General features: G+C 42.3%; 1 protein-coding gene across 1 annotated transcript in view; it reads right to left on the bottom strand.

The window, feature by feature from the left end:
* The window catches only part of atp2b2 (ATPase plasma membrane Ca2+ transporting 2), a 197863-nt gene that overhangs the window by 29276 nt on the left and 146087 nt on the right, over window positions 1–22500 (bottom strand). The window contains exons 8-13 of the mRNA XM_063216071.1: window positions 20677–20709; window positions 18466–18558; window positions 15594–15635; window positions 13344–13508; window positions 10988–11202; window positions 10165–10407 (exon numbers count right to left, since the gene is read on the bottom strand). Of these exons, the coding sequence (XP_063072141.1) occupies window positions 10165–10407; window positions 10988–11202; window positions 13344–13508; window positions 15594–15635; window positions 18466–18558; window positions 20677–20709 (791 nt within the window). The remainder of the gene's footprint in view (window positions 1–10164; window positions 10408–10987; window positions 11203–13343; window positions 13509–15593; window positions 15636–18465; window positions 18559–20676; window positions 20710–22500) is intronic.

The following is a 22500-nucleotide window of genomic DNA, read 5'->3' as shown; positions in this document are numbered from 1 at the left end:
AGAGAGAGAGAGAGAGAGAAGTTGTGTAGTTCCCCACATACCATGAGGGAGGAGAGAAGTTGGGGGTGGGAGGTTTGCGGGGGAGGTGGGAGAAGAGAAATAAGGGGGAACCCTGAGAGTGTGTATGGGGACTCCTGGCAGACCCTGGTCTTCACATGGTGCGGCCTGGTTACTACCCACTCTGGCCCACAGTGGATCAGACTCACTCAGCCAGTCAATGCTGCTATCATTCTTCCTAGTCAAGCGATGTCTCACATTGCTGTTCTACGAAAAGGGGTAAAATCCGGACAGGGTGATATGGCATTTAATGATTAGCCTGGCGACGCCATCCATGTACTCCACCCAAAGATTTTGGCTCCGCACATCGTCTGGCAAAAGCCTCGAGCTCGGTTCTCTCAGTGTTTAGCCAATCAGCAAACAGTTGAGAGTGGTGACGTAGAACTCACCCGCGAGCTCCGTTACTGATTGGTTAAGGTAACTATATTCACACTTTCGTTTTGTTATTTGTATGCTTTTGCGACGCTATAACTAACAGGCATGCTAATAAAGCACACTAAGGGTTTTAATTTGAGTTTGGAACTTTTCAATTAATTTAACCCATTGACGCCTAAGGCACCTGCAAAAAAGGGTGCTGAATGCCTGAGCCCTTTTTAAGAATAGCTGTCCTCAGCCTATAAAAACCTAAAAATCTCAGCTTCTGAACCACATAAAAATACACACTAAGTTGCATTTCAATGCTAAGACCCTCATCTTTCATCAGAATGTGTTCAGTCATTTCAAACAAACAGAGATTTTTTAATAAAGTTGTTTCAAATCTCATGAGCCTGGGCCAATGTTGCGCAACGCAACATCAGGCATCAATGGGTTAAATGATAGAGTAAGATCAGACCATCTCCCAGCGACCACGGAGACGGATTCCTCATGGCTTTTGCCAGACTGATTGACGGAGTCAACAGTCGGCTATTCGCCCAGGCTATTTAATGATAATGCTTCCAAATGCTGGAACCAGTTTCCTGTCCAAATTAGAACCTCCCCAACAGTATCATGTTTTTAAAAGAAATTAAAAACAGCTGAATTTTCATCTGCCTTTGGTGATAGTTGTCTAGTATCTATAATACTTTCCAGGGTATATTTTTATTCTCTTCTCTTTAGCACATTGAATGAGAGTTACTATGTATGATTATGTGCTATTTAAATACTATTGATATTGCTATTAACACCACAATACCACTGAGCCACATAGAACATACAGATAAGAGAAAAAAATAAAGGAAAATAAAGGAAAGTCACACAGGAAGAGACACTTGCCAATGTGTCCTATTTGAAGTACACTGTATAGTAGCATCTAGAGATATCTACACTTAGATGGACTGCTTTAAAACCCTAGAAACGGAACCAAGCCGACTGTCCGCAAACACCACTGATACACATCGAGATGAGCTGGTCACTGTATGCTTTGTACCCAAAGACCATCTTAATCTTGCTCTTATTTCAAATACGGAGATTTCTCACAGTAATATTTTATTTACTGGGGTATAAAGCTGTCATAATAGCACCATGCCGCACCACAGCACATTACAGAGACACAAAGAAGTTGTAGTGGTGAAGGCGCAAGAAAAATAAACTGAAGTGCAATGACTAGACCTATACAGTAGACTCATCAGACGGTATTGTTTGAAGTAATGAGTGGGGGACCTAGATAAGGGTGGCACTTAGTACAAATAAATGGAAAGGCTTGTTGTGTCATCATAATTCATCATAATTATTTGCTAAGAGATGATCATAATTACTGTAGAAAGAAGTAAATCCATCATCTTCCAATCAGCATTGTGTTTGTGTATAATTCATGCCCAGCACATACCTGCGTTTCAGGAAACATGTTTAAAAGACATGTTGCTATACTGCTATTTTCTCTAATGACAGCCATTAGCCTACTCAGTTACATTACATTACAATTAGCTGACACTTTTATCCAAAGCTACTTATAGATATGACCAGGTTTTGACTACAGTCCCTGGAGCAGTGTGGGGTTAGGTGCCTTCAGCCATGGATGAAGGTGAAGGGACAGGTAAGATCGGGATTTGAACCTGCAACCCTCTGATCAAAATACCATCGCCCTAACCATTAGGGCACAGCTGCCCCAATAAGATGCAACGCCCTTATCATAGCTACAAGCCACAGTCATACTTCAGTAGTTTTTGCCCTACTGTCTGTTACTGATTCACTGGCCATAACTAATCTACTGTAATTAGGTACAATACCATGAGTTCTCAGAACATCTTTCTTCTTCCAGCTACAGTATATTGTCATTAAGCGGGCTTGCGGAGCAAGGACCATGCAGAGCATGGCCCTTGCAGAGCAAGGCCCGATTATAGTAATCTCTAAGTCCTGTTTCTTTTATTATTGGTCTTGTGCAGGGCAGCAGTAAAATAGAAAATGGATCTCCTCCTAGGCCTTTCGAGATAGAGACACCGTTCAAACACTAAAACGACCGGCTCGCGTATAGTTCTAGTTCTAGGCTTCTCCGTGTCTCTTGTCGTTTTCCCGTTTTTGGCGATTTTGTGAAAGCCTGGGTCCCCATTGAAAACCATGGTGGAACCTTCATGAACCAAAGTTCCGCCACTCTAGAGATTAGAGTGTAGGAGGCTTTTTCGGTCATAAAACATCAACACTTTCACCTAGAAGTTTAGTTGACGCGTTGTTAGCGAGCTCTATGGGATGTCTCCAAATTGTCAAAGTTTCATCTCCAAACTCCCAATACTTTTTAAATGGCAGGTTTAAAAAAAAAAAAACAGGCCTGGGTCTATGGAGAATCCCATTCTTTCGAAAAGTGCATTTTTCAAGAGATCAGCGCATGTCCCACACGGAGGTCCATTTGTGCCTGAAAAATTTAACCTATAAACTACATTCAAAGACTGTTAGAGAGATCACAAGCATGACTCCGATCTGTGAAAAGGACACGTGCCAACTCCTTTTAGTTTTTTTACAACGATGTTGTAAAGACAAAAAACTCATTCTCATTTTCTCCCCTGTTTAGAGCTCAATACTAACTGTCTTTCAGTCAATCACAACAGGTGCAGCCAATGAAGGGTTCCATTTCAACTGTCACTGTCTCAAGATTCTATTCTTAACGAGCAGGTGCGAGCAACCATTCTAGAAGTCTATTGTTCAGCTCTGCAATGCAATGTAATATAGTCTTGCTGGACTGTGCATGACAGCTAGCTGCTTGGCTTAGTGGTAAAGCATGCTGCTGCATTAGAGATATGGAGGTTGAGGGTTCGAATCCCATCCGAAGCCATGTTGATTTTCAAAATTATATAATATGCAGTGTTCCTTGGCCAACTTAAAATGTCATGTATGTCATTTAGTATGGATGGCAAATGTGCTGAATTACAGATATTGAGGTTGGGGGTTCGAACCCCAGTCAAAGCCATGTTGATTTTCAAAATTATATCATATGCAGTGTTCCTTGGCCAACTTAAAATGCCATGTATGTCATTTAGTATGGATGGCAAATGTGCTGAATTACAGATATTGAGGTTGGGGGTTCGAACCCCAGTCAAAGCCATGTTGATTTTCTAAATTATATCATATGCAGCGTTCCTTGGCCGACTTAAAATGCCATGTATGTCATTTAGAATGGATGGCAAATGTGCTGAATTACAGATATTGAGGTTGGGGGTTCGAACCCCAGTCAAAGCCATGTTGATTTTCAAAATTATATCATATGCAGTGTTCCTTGGCCAACTTGAAATGACATGTATGTCATTTAGTATGAATGGCAAATGTGCTGAATTATAGATATGGAGGTTGGGGGTTCGAACCCCAGTCCAAGCCATGTTGATTTTCAAAATGATATCATATGCAGTGTTCCTTAGCCAACTTCAAATATCATGTATTGTATGTCATTTAATATCAATGGCAAAGGGGCTGGATTACAGATACGGAGGTTGTGAGTTCGAATCCCGCTCGAAGCCATGTTGATTTTCAAAATTATATCATATGCAGTGTTCCTCAGCCAACTTAAAATACCATGTATGTCATTTAGTATATCCCCAAAACGCAGAGCTACAACACTTTCAAGATGGCTGAATCCAAGATGGCTGAATTGTTTGGCCCATAACTTCTGACTGGGTGGATGGAGTTTTTCCAAGATTTCTTTTAGCTTTGTTTTCTCAATAGTACTTTGTTTCATCTCTGCCCCAAAAGGCAAGCCGGCTTCCAGCATTTTCTGTGAGAATGCATTTCTAGTTACCATTACTTTCATGAAAGGCAACCTAAACTGGTTAAATTGGAAAACTGGAAAACTGGAAAAATTGGGAACTCCACCCACTTTGTCGGGAACCACTCAACTTTGAGCAGCTCCAACGGCTCTGGTTAGAGACGTGTTCAAGGCTATGATGTGGTTTAAGCAGAGGCATTCTATTGGGACTCAGAGAATGTCTGGTTTAAACTTCGGCACAGCCTTTTTTGGCCTTGGCCAGTAGCACACCAAGGGAGGCGGGTTAACCAGCCCGTCTGAGAAATGTTAATTGGTATGCTGTAGGTCAGACCAAGTATTGAAGAGATTTGAAAGTCAATGATAGTCAGGCTAAACCTGAACAGACTTCATCCTCAGTTGTCCAAAACCTCTTAACTGTATTCTTCAAAGTCCAGTTACCTTAAACTCACTTGACAGCCAATATCATGACCTGCATGAACCATCCCGCACATACTTCATACTCGTCTACAATATGTACTGTATTAAACAGTATATTGAAGCGACATATATAGACTAGAGAGAGAATGTGTGGGCTGAGTATAAATGCTCATTTCTCTGGCAGCGATTTGCCCTGTAGGCATGAGTCAGACGGCCACCCTTGGGGACATTCTTCACCCAGACATGATACGTAGGAGGAAGGCTGATGGACCCTTGATGAATACTTAACAACACTAAGATGATGTCTGACCAGTCAGCATGAAGCATAATATTTTACTGAACTAACTGTGTTTCACGGGAATGGATGCTACCTGGAGGTGCGATATAACCAGGGCCGGATTAAGGTGGCTGGGGGGCCCCTAAGCTACAGGTTGCAGTAGGCCCCCTTGAAAGGCAAATTTTGAGACAATGTTACATAGACAGTGTCATAATAATTCCAAGATAGTGTCTGTCAACTGTGGAGAAGCGTATTAACAAGACTTAAAAGTCTTGATTGCAGGCGATTTTTTAAATATTACATCTTCATCAATGATATGTAAGTATTGACAATTTAACCCCCTTTGGCCAATTGGGGGTCACCTGGGGGTCACCTGGCAAGTGCTCCCCCCCACATCTAGCTAGTGGATCAGAAAGACATAGCTCCTTGACTGAGGAGAACCAAAGGTGTGAGAAGATGAATACTATACTGTGTGATATGGTATGGGTATGTGAGACATACAGTGCCCTCCATAATTATTGGCACCCCTGGTTGAGATGTGTTTTTTAGTTTCCAATTATTTATTTTTTTTCTAAATAATATGGGACCTTAATGGAAAAAAAGAGAAAAATCCAACCTTTAACACAAGTGCATTTATTCAGTGGGGAAAAAATCCCACATAAAGAAATAATTATTTGACATCAAATAATGTGTGTCACAATTATTAGCACCCCTGGTGTTCATATTTTGTACAACCCCCTTTGCCAACAAAACAGCACCTAATCTTCTCCTATAATGTTTCACAAGATGGGAAAAGACAGAAAGAGGGATCTTCAGCCATTCCTCTTTGCAGAATCTCTCTAAATCATCCAGAGACCTGGGTCCTCTCCTCTGTACTCTCCTCTTCAGCTCACCCCACAGGGTCTCAATGGGGTTGAGGTCTGGGGACTGAGATGGCCATGGGAGGAGCTTGATTTTGTGTCTGGTGAACCATTTCTGTGTAGATTTGGCCATATGTTTAGGGTCATTGTCTTGCTGAAAGACCCAGTGACGACCCATCTTCAGCTTTCGGGCAGAGGGCAACAGATTTTGATTTAAAATGTCCTGGTATTTCAAAGCATTCATGATGCCATGCACCTTAACAAGGTTCCCAGGGCCTTTGGAAGCGAAACAGCCCCACAGCATCACTGACCCACCCCCATAGTTCACAGTGGGTATGAGGTGCTTTTCAGCATGCGCATCTTTCGTGGCACGCCAGACCCACTTAGAGTGTTTGTTGCCAAAAAGCTCAATCTTGGTCTCATCTGACCAAAGCACACGGTCCAGTTGAAGCCCCAATACCGCTTGGCGAACTCCAGACGCTTGCGTTTATGATTGTGAGTGAGGAAAGGTTAACTCCGTGCATGCCTCCCAAACAGCCTGCTGGCGTGTAGACAGCGCCTGATGGTTGATTTGGAGACTTTGTGACCCCAGGATGTTACCATTTGTTGTAATTCTGTAACAGTGAGCTTTGGAGATCTTTTGATTTCTCTTACCATCCTCCTCACTGTGCGTGGTGGCAAAATAAACTTGGGTCCTCGTCCAGGCTTGTTTACCACTGTTCCAGTTGTTTTGAACTTCTTAATTATTCCTCTCACAGTGGATATGGGCAGCTGCAGTTGAGTGGCAATCTTCTTGTAGCCTCTGCCTGACCTGTGAAGGTCGATGCACATCTGCCTCACTTGTATGCTGTGTTCCTTTGTCTTTCCCATGTTTAAGAGTGGATAAGAGAAATGGCCTCGGTGTCACGTCATATTTATACCCCAGGGAAACAGGAAGTGATGAATTACTAATTAAATGTTCCTACATACTCTGATAAACTTTGTAAACTACTGTAGAAATGACAGAAANGCTTCTATTATATTTATTTCTTGGGAATTGTTAAGGGTGCCAATAATTGTGGAACAGTTGATTTAATGAAAAATAATTATTTTTTAGTCAGGATTTTTTTTTATTTTCTTGCAATTAATTTGAGTTGAAGGCTACATTTTCCTACAATTTTCAGTGTGACAGTATTCTTCTGCAAATAAACACTGAATTTATTTTAAGGCTTTTAACACATCTCAACCAGGGGTGCCAATAATTATGGAGGGCACTGTACATGTAGTGTAAATGGCTTGCTTGCATGTGTTGTGAACACTGATCCATACAGCACTTTCCAATTCTCTTTGCTATAAGTTTCAAAAGTAAAGAGAAAGGAAAAGGAAAAGTTAACTTCCTGCTGAGTGAGCAAGTGGTGGGTCATGGCAAGAGTTACGTAACGTAACACAGCATCCCTGATATGGCTTAGCTTCGCAAGGTTTCAAAAGAACACCAAAATGACTGAACATCCCTTCTGCCTTCCGACTGCCGTCTCATTGGGGGCAGAGACAGCACCAAGGATGTGGATATCAAAGCTATCTCTTGTATAGTGATCAAAGATCTCCAGGGGGGTAGCCGGTGGAAGACATTGTGGTTGCGTAAGCACTGAAACATCTCAAGGGAGTGTGCGTTGGAGAGAGGCCCATGCCTTTGGAGATCCGAAAGCTCCCCTCCCCACTCTTCTTGATTAAGGCTGAATGCTAAGACCAGCTAGCACATCTTACAGGGCAGAAATACTTCAGAAATAACCTGACTCATATGTCTAAGTTGGGAGAGTTTTTGGATTCAGTAGCATCATATCGGGAGTTGTGACGATAAGCCTGACACTTTTGGAAACAAAAGACTGCTTTCACAGTCTTGGGGTGAAAAAACTGAGTCACATGTGTAACGAGTAGAATACTACCTAAGTGTTCATTTTATTGACTCTCTCCTGACAAGCCGTATTTGTCTGAATAAAAATAATGAATTTCCAAAGAAAATCTATTCCAGGTTTGTGAGGTACTAATTAACATTTCAATAATGTTACCTGCCTGAACAATCCCTAGAATAATTAAAGTGCTACAATCACCTATAGCATATCAAATTAGACCTGGAGGTTGGTGCAATTGTGCAATGACCTCTTATAGACTAACACACTGACAGACTACATATTTATATCTGTAATGACAAATATAGACCTTTCACCAGTATCTGCACTTACCATACAAAGTACACACTTACAAAGCTGCCAAATGTAATAACAACCACAGGCATACAGTTACTGAACAGTTTCTGCTTGCAATAAAATTTTGTTCCACAATCACATGGAATGAACCAAAATGATGCTGTACTGACAATAAAGTCACATTGTTTTTGAACAGCAAACCAACAAAATAACCAGCATGCCAGCACAAACCAACACAAACCAAATCACAACTGAACCTGAAAAAAGCGTTTTGCATGAGCACCCAAGGACAAAAGGCCTTATGTGATGTGCCAGTAGAACACACCAAACAGATGGCAAACATCTCACTACCCAGACTGGTATCATTTCAGCACAGAACACCCCGGAAGGAATGTAGGACAGATCCCAAGCCACATTTCAGATTTGGGCACCTTTAAAGTAACTCTGATGACCTTAGACTATCTCTATTTTAAAAATGGAAAATGCTTTAGGGGGCCTTTTTCAATTTGGAATACATACATATTGATTGTATAACATGGATTCTGGACTGAGACTGCCTTTAATTAATGCACGCCGCAATTTACGATACATCAAGGGACGGTGGAGGTCTAAATTAGCTCCTTCATTTTGGAGCCACTGTGTTCGTTCCCCTGGGGTGTTTAAGAAGGGCGTCTTTATTAAATGAGAATTAAGCTCTGTCTCCATTCAGTTGTGACCGGATTTAAGATGGGGGACGCTGGGTGCCTTATTGCTTATGGCAGCGATGGAAGGAATCAAAGTGATGGGATGAGATGAAAACGAAGGTCAATTGAATTACGTTACCCATCCCTGTATGAAATATTCTTCCTTCCAGTAACGGTATCTGCAATTCCCTTCAACTGACCTCAATTTGCAAAAGCACAATGAATCTGTGACTTAAAAGAGAAACACTGAACGTATTGAAGAATAATTCAAGACTAATCTGCTTCATGGTTTTTGCTATATGCTCTACATTTTGAACTGCAGTGACTTTTAGATAAAGACACCTTTATCTCTGTGATTCCTTTTCTATACAATTATTTTGAATGAGGTGGGGTGGGGAGTTCAGAGATGGACTCACACAGAACTAAGTAGAAGAGGGAAACAGTGTAAGGTATGGTCTGGGTTGACCCCAATGTACAAGAATTGATGGCATGGACACTTAAGCCTAGCCAGACCATCAGATTCGCCCTGCTCCCAAACCAAAATGCAGAAAAACCAATCAGGATCACTGGATTTTCAGAGATGTGACGTAGTTACAAAATTTAAACGAAAAACAAGTGAAATTTAAGCAATAAGCCAGTAGAGGCCGTGGGTTATGCTCGATTGATAACGGGCAAGGGGAGTGGAGCACGACGCAAAGCGGAGTGCCATAAACGTCCCCTTACCCGTTATCAATCGAGCATAACCCATGGACTCAAGTGGCTTTTTGCTTATCTAACACTGTTACACTTAATCGCAGACCAAATTTCTTTAAAAGTGCTTTAATAACAATTAATTTGATCCGCAACTTGACAAGTTGACAAGTTGAGGAAGTGACTGTGGTTACCCCGGCAACGTTACTTGGCGTGCGTGCGTTCGGCTCGCTGCCAGACACACACTTCGCTACAAAAACTCAGCAAGGGGCGATAAACACTGCAGGAATGAAATGTCTTTGCAGTCACACTGATACCCCAACCGCAAACGGTGCAAATTACCGACGTAGATGTGCTGGGCCTAATTTAGACGTGCATAGAATCTTCAGGTGGATGGTGTATGTTTACGCTCGATTGAACACGGCTATCAGCCAATCAGAATCGAGAACCAGACCGCACAGTGTTAGACATGACAATTGTTTCAGCCACAATAGCCACTCGTATGGACTCACTCATCGAGATTGATTCTGTAATTTTAATTGTATTCTTTGGAATCTCTGAGTAGTAAAAGTAGCAGCTCATTAAAAATTTCAGACAGTGAAGTGTCTCCCCAACTCACATCTGGCGTGAGTCAGGTTAACCTTAGCCTACCACTTCACTGATATCGAATTCTGATATACTGAAATGTCTACTGTACAGTATTCTACTACAACAGCAGGTTAATCCATAGTTCTTACTTCCAAGGAAACACTTTTCACCCATGTGTAGACCAATTCAAATCTTAAGGGACCTAAGACAGTAGATTAGAGAGCATCCCCAGCTGTGGTCTTACCAGAATCTTGGTTGTGTATGCACTGTTGATAGATATAGCATTGACCAGGCAGTCCAGTGTTTTCGCATTGATGGCGCTCGGGTCCGGTATCACTTTGTAATGGACGTCGCCAACATAGCACTGCACAGCCGTCATCCGGTTGGTGGTCAGCGTGCCCGTCTTGTCGGAGCAGATGGCAGTGGCGTTGCCCATGGTCTCACAGGCGTCCAAGTGCCTCACCAGGTTGTTGTCCTTCATCATTTTCTGTAAACGGACAACAAAGACCTGCTTCAAGGCTTCATGCTTTTCTTTGTGAATGTTAGTATCTTACATAGATGTAGGGTCTGCTTCAATAAATGTATCAATTTTTCAAATGTTTAATTTATCAATCTCTCGATCAATCAATCAATAGAAGTTGGCAGAAGAATATTGCACAATGTTTATTTTACATATTGAAGCATACTGCTCTATGTTTATTTGTGCGATATGTGTTTTATTCTGGTGGACAGATTTTGACTGAATCTTGTGTGCTCTCTATAAAACACTATAATAGGTAAGCACACAAAGACTGTAAGTCACCACTTTCAAGATCGCATCAGAATCTACTTTTTGACATGGAGATCCAACCATTTCAGTTTACCATAGTAGCCCCATAATGCACGCCATTCCACACTGTAATAGTAGATGGAAAGTTAACTACCATAGTCCTACACTACTATGACACAACACAGGGCCTTTAGTAATGCACACTACACTTTGGTCATTGCCATTCTGCAGAGAGTTATTTCCTAACGCTGTGTCCTAACGGGTTAATTGTCATTTTCATTTGACAGCATGGCAGCACCTTGACTGAGTAGGCCAGGGAGATGGTGACAGCCAGGGGCAGACCCTCAGGCACAGCCACCACCAGCACGGTGACACCGATGATGAAGAACTTGACAAAGTACTGGATGTAGACGGGCGTGCACTCGGGCAGCCACAGACGCTTCTGCAGCACAAAGTTGTCGATGGCGAAGTACAGCACCAGGATGATGACTGTGATGGCCGACATCAGCAGACCTGAGGAGGAAGACAGAGGAGAGGAGAGGAGAACGGAGAAGGAAGGAACAGACCAAAGGAGAATGAGAGATGCAAAGACAAGACCTAATGAGGAGGAGAGGCATTCAGAGCAGGGGAACGTGATATGATCTCACCATGTGATTCATTTAGACAAAAGGCTGTAATTTGGGTACAAAAAGGAAAAATATACAGAACTGTATTGTGAATCAGAGCAGTATCAATTCTCAGTGATGGCAGTGGTGTGTTCAGTAATTGCGATGGGGCAACAAGAGGAGAGGGACAGACGCCAAGAGAAGGAACTTTCATGTGCAAGATGGAGAAAATCTGAGGTGCGCAAGATTGCAATTTTTATACAGTTTCTTTGGCTACAATAGTTTTAGTTTATCTCGCACAAGTCCCTACACAGATGAGCACCAAGGAAAAAGGGAGACCAACACCTGCATTTTAATATGATGTATTTGACACTAAAGATGGGGCCACCCTGGTGTAATGTTTAGTGTGTTGGGCACAAGATCACAGGGATGCAGTTCAACCCCCACCCTTACCAATCACTTCCTCCCTCCTTGGCTGAAGTGCCCTGGAGCAAGGCACCTAACCCCACATTGCTCCAGGGACTGTAACCAATAACCGGTCTTATTATATGGTTGTGACGTCATCTGTCGAATGCTCCATTCATTTCAACGGGGCTCCCCAACGTTCGGACGTCTGTTATTTTTCGATAACGGACGGGTTGGTCTATAACAGACCGCTGTCAATGGCAACAAGACTTTTCACTGCTAAAGCGACTTTTCAACAAGACTCTAATCAGCTGCTGTGATAGACAGCACCCGTTGTCCTACCGCTGTCAATGGCAACAAGACGTTCACTGCTAAAGCCACTGGCTTGTGTACAAGTCAGTGGCTAAAGCGAATGTTTCATATCACTCCGCAGGGGGTCCGGTCTTTTGTCACTCTAATCAGCTGCTGCGATAGACAACACCTGTTGTCCTGGCTAGCTGTTGCCTAGCGGTGTTCCACAACGGCACTGTTTTGTTTTGCGCAGCAACAATCTTAACATTAAATAATGTCCCCGCATGTGTGAATCATTTAAGTATATCCATATAATAAGCGGGTTAACTTTCGGCGAGTCGGTCGCTTTGTGGAATAGCAGCACTTCAGAGAGAACAAGACCCCTCCGCTCCGCGTCGGGGTCTAAAGATTCTCTCTGTCGTGCTGCTATTCCACGGTAGCGACCTTCTCGCCGAACGTTAACCCTTACATATCTGTAGGTCGCTTTGGATAAAAGTGTTGGCTAAAGCTAGATTTATGCTTCGGACGCATAGCCTCTGCGTCCGTCCGTTTTCTGTCTATGCGAGTCCACGCCCCCCTCTCAGAGGCTCTGCGCCCGTCGTCGAGTGCCTCGAAAAAATTCTAACTATCCGTCGGACGGACGCGGAGTACGCAGACAAAAAGGCGCTATGATTGGTCGTCTCGCTACTTCCTTGTTCTGTTCTTGTGGCAGCGCAATGCCAGTAGTTTGCGAGAGCAGAGCTGTATTCTGTTAAAAACTTTATTAATGCCTTGTGTGTAAATGTGTGTAAATACACGAAGCTACAAGCTAAGTAACAAACAATGCATCAGTTGAACACTCGTGGCACAATGCCTGCAGTTTTACTACCGTTCCTCCACCGAATGTAAACACACATCGGCAGAATCAACTGTCTTTACATGCTTGCATTTTCTGCTCGTGAAAACAGACTGGGTATGTCAAATAATGAGTGCATTGCCTTTGCAATTTGTGTGAAAATACCTAGCTAACCGGGATAGAAAGCAACATTGCTTAATAATGACCGCAGTGCTTACAATGTAGTGAAAGTAGCCTAATCGCGCAATTTCAAATGTGGCTCGCGACGAGACCTCGGACCTCGCAGAACTCGCAGATGCATGAATACAATGTTGGTTCGTGGCCACTCCCACGCGAGTTTTGATGAGCGCAGTTGCAGAAGTCTAATCTGACCTTTAGTGTGCTGGAATGTAAATGTAAATGTGAAGGTGGACCTCACCCTAAAGCACTACACATTCCTGTTTGTTTTCTGACTATTTTGAATGAAATGTCATGTTTGCTGTTTTTAACATGCTGCATTCGACTATGATGATCAGTACCAGCTTTTCCGATCTGCACGGCCAGCTTGGTGAGTTTGCCCTGCAGGACGGACTTCTCCTTCTTGGAAACGTTGGCCTTTTTCTTCTCCCGCTCGTCCGTCTCTCCTCCCTCAGCACTCTTGAGAGGTTGCATCTCCATTGCAGCAGCCCCATCTTGCTTCTTCACTGTAGCACCGGACACAGAAAGGAACGAAAGAAAAGAAAGAGACTTTGGTTATAGCGGAGTGCGCCTTTTGTCAATGCACATTTGGTTGGTTAGCAAGTTGAATGAATGTTGTGTTCCAATTCCATTACAGTCACTGGTGCACTACATTGGGAAGAGCCATTCTGCCATACCATGGTGGAATAAAACCTCCACCACGACAGTCATTACCTCTGAAGAAAGAGCTCAGCAAACCCTTACGGCCCTTGAAAGACACAGGTTAAAAGACAGAGAACCTTTTTTCTTTATTGCATTTGTGCCTTACTCCACTGAGCTGAGGGAGAGAGAGAGAGAGAGAGAGAGAGAGAGAGAGAGAGAGAGAGAGAGAGAGAGAGAGAGAGAGAGAGAGAGAGAGAGAGAGAGAGAGAGAGAGAGTTAGAGAGCAAGAAAGAGGGAGAAAAGCAGACTGACAGACAGAGAAAGAGAAATGTAAAAGTGGTAGTAAGTGATGGGCCCATTGTCACCCGATGTCATCCTTGTCATCTCTCTGTACCTTTAATGGCCCAGCGCCTGACCAAAGAGGACCGGCCAAGTCCCCCACAGTATTCTCTCTCATTCAGAGAGAGAGAGAGAGAGAGAGAGAGAGAGAGAGAGAGAGAGAGAGAGAGAGAGAGAGAGACAGAGAGAGAGAGAGAGAGAGAGAGAGAGAGAGACAGACAGACAGAGAGAGAGAGAGAGAGAGAGAGAGGGAGGGAAAGAGAGAGAGAGGTCCATCCAAGGGCCCCCTTCAACACCCTGAGGTCTGACCGATTCTGGGCTCTCTGTTGGGGGAGCATGCTGGCCACAGGGGCCTGGCTCTCAGTCACTGTACACATGGATGAACCACCCTGCTGTTCGCAGCACCCGCAGCCGCAGCCAGCCAACTACACACGATTAATCTCCCAGACCCAATACACGGCAGAGTGTGTAATGGCTGGCTTTCTTTTTTTTTTTTTTACAGTACTGTACATTCAATTTCCCTTTTCGCTGTGCTGTTTAGGAAGGGCGGGAACACCTACAGTATGGTTAGTATCTACCGTTACACAAACGTTAACTTGAGGATATTTAGAAATTATGTTATGTAATGGCTGTGGGATTAGATCCATTTTTCATTTGATGATTATCATGTGCTTATAGTTATTTTCGATGTCTGTTCACATTTATGTTCACAACATTTCTTTTTGCATACAGCACGAATCCGAATTTCCAATGTGTTTTACTACCACTGTTTCGCAATCTAAGAATTAGAACCAGAGTCATCAGAACAATTTTATATTGCCGTAGCCATACACATTGTAGTGGAGCAGTGGTTCCCAAAGCGGAGGTACTGAAGGGGGGTCGCTTACAAAAGGGACATTGCATAAAAATGAGAAATCCACCGATTAACCGTTAAAAGCTAATATAATTCCATAATTTGGTCAGTAACAGTATTCACTTGTCTGGATAATAGATATAGAATTTGCTGTCCTGTGGATTTCTAGCAATATTACTGTAGCAGACAAACTATTAATGGAAAATCTAGCAATATTAATGGACAAAAAAGTTGGGTGTTTGGGGGTCGCGAAAATATTCAAAAGTGGAGTGTTCCTCATACACTGCCCTGACAGTTCTGTGCTTCTCACCACTACAACACATTAGTCAGATCACTCTGTCTCCAAAATGGCCACTGGTGCCCGGGTCCAACACCTTGGCCAGCACTATGACAGTCACCACTATGCCCGCTCGCTCGGACCAACCATCAGGTGCCCCGACACCATGAACAAACTGTTGGAAGAGCAGAGCAGGGGAGAAGAGAGGAGAGGAGAGGAGAGGAGACAGAGTGACAGGATAGATAGACAAATCACCCAGTGACCTTGACAAGCTCAGTGGGAGCGGCAGATAGGTGGGGACAGAGTGACAATGCTGCAAACACAGATGTCCACAGGACTAAATGGGAGGCAAGGTAAGGTACGTAAGGCCCCGGAGCCAGCCCTTGCTAACCAGGGAAGGGAGGCGCGTAGAGGGGGAGGGAGGAGGAGGGGAGGAAGAGGGGACCGGAGGGAGGGAGGGCGAGAGTGAAAGTAGGTTACCTTTTGTCTGGTTGTTCTCTGCATTCCCATCCTGCATTTTACCTATGATGGAGACATACGAGACAAACACACAACAGAACATACACACAAACAAAAACAAACAAAACAGGACAAACACACAAACAAACAGACGAGAAACGGAACCAAAAGCAGTAAGAGACCCAACGTTTTTAGCACAAGGACAATAACAGTGAAATCAAAATCAAATCAAATAAAAAAGAACACACAATGTGAAGATTTATTCAACATTTCAATGACAGTAACATACATAACACAATGTTGCAATAATGCATGGTGTGAGTCCTAGTGAGCTTGTACTAAGCTGGCATGGCACTACTGTTTGAGTGACGTCTATGCTACAGTCAGTGTTTTCTGAATTGATCACAAGATCAAACAGTGCATTTTATTTGTCTATTGAAATTAAAATTAGATTAGCAATCTCATACATCAATGTCTTTTCAAAGTTTTTTTGAAATTTTGTGTGAAATGTGGTGTAATTACTTTGTTTATTATAATCTATTGAAACAAAACATGTAATGTTTCGTGATACTAAACACTATGAATTATGTTGTATATGTTTAAGTTTGCTTCGTAAAATCTTCCGTTTGTGAATGTCAATAACATACTCTACATAGAAAAATCTGACACTTCGACACAAGAGCCATTCTAATGCTCTGGACTCAACACTCACATATTTAACAGACTAATGCGAGAGAGAGAGTGGCACAGGTACACAGACACACACTGACCACATGCAGACTAGAGACCACACACTACTCACACAAAGAGTGTGCATGCAACATCTCACTGGTCAGGGAGGGTAGAGAAAGGGGGACGTTGAGAAGAAACTGAATCCTGACCCTGTTATACACCCGCTCACTTGGTCTTGATAAAAGCAAACTGGACTACCATAATATCTATCCATTTATGATTGCATGGTATGTTTTGAACAATAAGGCACACATTTCACCCTGAGTTGTATAAAATAGAAGTGGGAGTACTGTTATGAATGTAATTACAAACATAGTAGTATGATATTAAAAGGTTGCAATAATGTAATATCATACTTCATAAAATGTCTTCCTACAACTTAAATTATCCTGCCGTGGCCATACTGTAGTTTAGGATGCCGAAATAATGTAACAACAGCATTGTCTTGATGATACTAATTCTTAAAAATGAAAATTCTACTAATACTGTAAATATGTCTTGCTCATCCAGAGGGCTGTGCGCATCAAGATGGCTCTGCACATGAATCGAGTTTAAAAAAGAAGCGTGTTAGCAGTAAGCATGCAGTAGGAGCACAAAACATCTGCTTCATATGTCCAGTGTTTTGGTCATAGATGAAAAACTCTTTTGGTTTGGTTGGTTACATCATCCTAGCCTGACAATCCAGACCATTCATTTCGAATTACTTTGCTACTTTGGTCTGATTCTCTGGGCAGGGTTTTCAGTCAACGTGGTGTTACCAGCTAAAAGCGAACGCACTTGTGAGCATAATAAGATACGTCATGAACGTCAACTGTCAGCGATTGGTCAGCGCTCATTTGAAACCAGAGCTGAGCTCACTCCTCCTACCCAAGTGCTCCAGGGCATCAAGGATCCAGACCAAAAATGCATTACGAAGTAATTAACGTGGTCTGGTAAAACCAGGCTAACCTCATCCTACATACAAATAAAAACCTTAGGAAATAATTCTAAACAAAACCAGAATACAGAACTGCAATTAGGATTGAAATACGAATGAACCAAGCAACCATACGATACAATACAAAACAACACAAATGTTTGCCTATGTCACAAGAGAATACGTAAAGATACCATAGAACCATCTCTTTCAATTCAAACAAAAAAATTATGCTAAAATATCTGCATACCTAACATACCTAACAATGCAGTTGGAATTTTAGGAGTATTATTTATGGCACAATCTGTACTTTACCTCAGATAAAGGATACATTTAGCTGTGCACAAAGGCAAATTCCTTGAAATCTCACATAATGCACTCTGTTTCAAGTCAAAGTATTATGTGAATTAAAGTTTACATATTGAGAGCTTTGAGGTCAGTACCCTCCCTGATGCATCCCTCATATATGAGTCAAGCAGCCGCTTCCAACAATACAATGTGACTAATACTTTGGAAATTGGCATCGCTAGACGGAAGCATTGACTTTTGATTAGGGCTGATGGAATCCTACAGTAATTGCATGTGAATTTCTGAAAAGAAGTCAAATCAACTATTGCTGTAAAATGACTGCACTGTGTTAGTTGTAGGCCAACTGTATGTTCTTCAAGAATAACATAAGGACAATATAACTGGGAGGCACTAGCATGCTCTACGAACAGTAGGCTGAAAGCGGACCAGTAAAAGGATTAATCTCCTTTGGTTACCAGTGGCAAAATACTCTAATGGAGCACATGAGCTGCAGATTAATATCAGTGACCCCCTGCTGCTGCCCTTTGCAATGGGCCTTGGATGCTGGCCCTTTGCTACCACACTCCTAACAACCAGACCTAGAACTCAGCACTTAACGAGGAAAAAACACAGAACCCTGCACCTACAGTAAGACCAAGAGAAGACAGAACCCCTCATCTAAACAAGACAATGTGGTATTGTGGCATTCCAACCATGACAGCCAAGGGGAATGAGAGGAAGGAAGAGGAACTGGATAGCAGGGTTTAAAAAAAACAGCAAAAAGAAAAGGAGGGATTTGCAACCATTTCCACAGACATGCAGTTTGGGAAGGGTGTACAGTCAGCAAAGAGGAAGGGGTAAGAAAGAAAAAACCTCAGACGGGGAAAACAAATAAATCAATAGATTTGAAAAGCCCATGGTGGGAGTAGAAGGACAACGGAGGTCTTGTGAACCTACCATTGACTAGGCTGGCGTTACCAGGGGCATTTGCACCTGCAGCACCATCGGTTGCTATAGTTGCGATGGGGTGGGAGGAGGGATGGGAGCAGTCTAGCGGGCAATAATGGGCAAAAAAAGGGATAACAGTGAACAGAAAAATAAACACATATGGTTAAGAGCTTATCTAGTAGAATTATTCAGTTTAGATGGTTTTTTTTTATTTGTTTTCTTCTGTTTCGCTGTTGGAAAGTGCTTTCACCTACAGTACAAAGTGGTTTAGGAATGAGTGTAACAAGTGTAACATTCAAAAATGCAACATAAAACACAGTAACATATAAAATGGCTTAACAGAACAAAAAATGGTGCACAACAAGACACAACACAATGATCAATGGTACAACAATCAGCCAAAAATTGGCTAATACATCTAGTATTACGGGTTGAGATTAAATTATTAATATCTATATAAAATAAGGAAGAGATTCAGGAACAGAAATCAAGGGTTGTTAGGTGTAAAGGCTATTGCCCAGCCAGCTGACCCAGACTTTTACATTTATTGGAGAAGACCATATCAATTCCACAAGAATATACAGTATACTATAGTATTATCTAGATGACCTGGCAGCATCTGGGAGCTTGACGTTGTCAAGTTAAAGCTTTCCAGAAACTATAAACCTTTTCATGTTATTTACAGACTGGATGAAAGCCGTTGAGAGGATTAGCATAACAGATTGTCTAAAGCTAGCATGCTTGTTAGCGACAGAGGTCTTGTCAGTTCACCAATACAGAACAATAACAGGCATTTTGTGAAGGCATTATTTTAATAAAAGAAAGGGTAACACTTTACTTAAAGCCAACATTATAAGCGCATTTATAACAAATTATAACGCACATTATAATTACTTACAACATATTATGACTACACTCATAATGCTTCATGATGCTTTATATTAACAGTTATGAATATCTATGAATCTAGCTTATAATGCTTTATAAATCCAAGTGTGTCATGAGTGCTCATGACTGGCTATAAACTACAGGCTGCCTAATGGGGCTTATAGTACATTATGAGTACCTAAACCTCTCTATGCACAGACCTGGATGATAAACTGTCATAAGGGCTCATATGATGCTATAATGTTTCATGTGAGATCATAAGTCGTCAATGTGTGGTCTAAGTAAAGTGAAGTTCATATGCATCTATAATGCACTGTATAATGCACATCTATAATGCATTATAATGTACTGTAAGCCCCATCAGGCAGCCTGTAGTTTATATCCTGTCATGAGCACTCAAAATACCCTTGGATTTATAAAGTATTATAAGCTACATTCATGGTTATTTATTACTGTTAACATAAAGCGTCATGAAACATCATCGGTATAGTTGTAATGTGTTGTAAGTAATTATAATGTGCATTATAATTTGTTATAAATGCGCTCATAATGCGCTATAGATATGGGCTTCATAGAAAGTGTTACCAAAGAAAGTTGTATCATCGATATTTAGTGTTTAAATAGTACCAAAATAGTTATGGGACTCCTACAAATTGTACACCAGCTTCTGAGTGTAGACCGACCGGGGGCCCAATTTCAGCTTCAGAAAGTCAAAAACCCATACTGCACCACATATGTTATCCTGTGTGAAGCAGTTTTTGAATTTTCTAATGAGCATAAACCCATCATTCAGATTGGCTTGGATAATGGATGAAATCACCTGTGTCCTTTTTCAACATCTAAAACCATTACAGAATCAGGTTGGGAATGAGAACCAATTTATTTTGAAGTTTATTTGCTGGACTGATGTGCTACCCAATATACGGCTCCCATGAGTTATGATTCAATAAACAAGACTGAATAGAAAATAGCGACTTGGTCCAACCATTGATCAGGAGGTCTGTGCATGGGGTCATGGGAGATAAGGGGTAGAGGGTGGGATGTGCTTGAATTTAGACTTAAAAAGATGCACTGAAGTAGCTCCTCTTTTTAAGTGGGAGAAGAGAAGGTCAGGGTGGCTGACGCTGGGTGCTGGGGAGGAGGGAAGAGGGAAGAGGGAGAGGAGGGAAGGGGGGGTGGGTGGGTTTAGTAAGGTGATCACAAGGGGTTACAGGCTGTTGAGTAGTGATCAGGGTTGGTGAAGCCCCCCCAGGGGGTAAAAAATAAAACATGAGACGGGGGGCTGGAGCTGGGGGAGCAGAGGGAGGTTAGACGTCATGAGTCATACTGTACCTGCCAGCTGTTGACCATCCTCCATGGCCTGACCTGTGTGGTGGTACAGTACGTAGAACGACAGTCACACACAGGCAGACGCACACCAGTGCAACCAGTGCATTCAGAGTAGGTGGAACAAAAAACCCATTTAACACAATATGCATCTGTCTTGGGATCTTTTTGCAGATGTTTTTTGGCAGGCTCTGTTTTGTACTTGCCTCATGACACATCAACAGTAGACACACATTGAGCACCTGAAAGGTTCTTCCGGCCAGCTCAGCCACCTTTCATCCGCTGCTATGACTTCACACACACACAGTAGGCTTGGTGGTGCTCGTGAAGATGCGCTGAAATGTTAACAGTCTGATATACTGCATCAAGTCAAGTGTGCAAGTGCACTTCCTGTGTTTACTATAAACCTGGCCCTTGACCCCTTGGTGAATGGCCACCACATTATGACAATCCTACAGAAATCTGTCAACCCATGTTTCCACAAAAGAGGATATTATCAGTGAAAAAAAGACGTTCATCGCATTTATGGCGTTCAGCGATGGTTATAATCTGACCATAGCGATGGTTATAATCTGACCATACACTCGTCAGTATATTAAGAATCTGCTGTTGGCTATCGGCTTTAGCAAGAGCCAGTAGCTGATGTCCACACTACATCAAACAGAGCCATTATTTATCCTGAAGTACCATTGTAAAAAAGAAGGCCATACTTAATAACCGTAGTCCCATAATACCAATTGGTAACTAGCTGTCTGCTCTGGGCTGCGTTTCCCAAAAACATTTAAGTAGCACTTCAGCCTAAGTAGTAGTTAAGTATGAGATATCCCTTCGGCAATATATCATATCACTAAAAGTTTATACATACAGTCATTTTTATAGGCCTACATACCCATACAATATTTTCTTCCTCGCACACACATATAAAATGCTTGTACAAATGTTGCAAGGTAAAATAGTGTATGCATAAACTTTTAGTGATGATGTGGGATCTATTTCTGATATATTCCCAAAGGGGCATCTCATACTTAAGTAGGCCTACTACTAATGGCCCGTCCCCACACAGCTGGGGGCGATATCGCGTTTGACGGTGCGGAGGCGAAGCGATCCCGTCGCGGGATGCGATTTTATATATGCGAGCTCTCTATATCATGCAAATTAGATGGTCCAATAACCAATCAGATGGGCGTATGGGTAGCAAGAAGGGAGTTACAACATTTTTAGAAAAACATGGAGGCGATTTCTGTGATTTCCATCATCAAATTTAAAGACCCTAAATGCTTATAAATGTCATGACTACCACAGATTGATGTACAAATGCACCACAAATTTATTTGAGACAAATAAGTTACCCCACATTGTCATTTGATCACTCAATGTTTTAAGCTAACCGGGTAAGCTAACGTTAGCATTTTACCAGAACCAGGCAGCTACAAGCTTATATTAGACTACTTCTTGTACTTCAATAACAATATAAGAGGGATTAAATGTTATCTTGAACCAAAACACAATCGCATTTAACCCATGTAAACACTGTGTTGTGATATTGGGTGAGTAATGTGTGCAAACGATCGTTCGCCGTTTGCTATCTCCCTGGTCTCCCTGCTGTCTGCCGTGAGACCGAGAGGCTGACCGGACTGCAAGGTTTGAAAGGCGGGTAGGAAGCGTCGCTAGCCCCGGGGAGAATCTGATGGAAGTACTTGTGACCACGCCCCCAGCGCGATATATCGCTCTGCAAAAAACGCCTGGTAATTTGCTGTGTGGGGACTAGGCGTTAGGCTTAAGTACTACTTAAGAGTTTTGGGAAATTCAGCCCTGGTTAGCAACGACACC

Source organism: Engraulis encrasicolus, chromosome 14, assembly GCF_034702125.1.
Source record: "Engraulis encrasicolus isolate BLACKSEA-1 chromosome 14, IST_EnEncr_1.0, whole genome shotgun sequence".
NCBI classification, from domain to species: Eukaryota; Metazoa; Chordata; class Actinopteri; order Clupeiformes; family Engraulidae; genus Engraulis; species Engraulis encrasicolus.
This window is presented reverse-complemented; position numbering and strand designations above follow the sequence as displayed.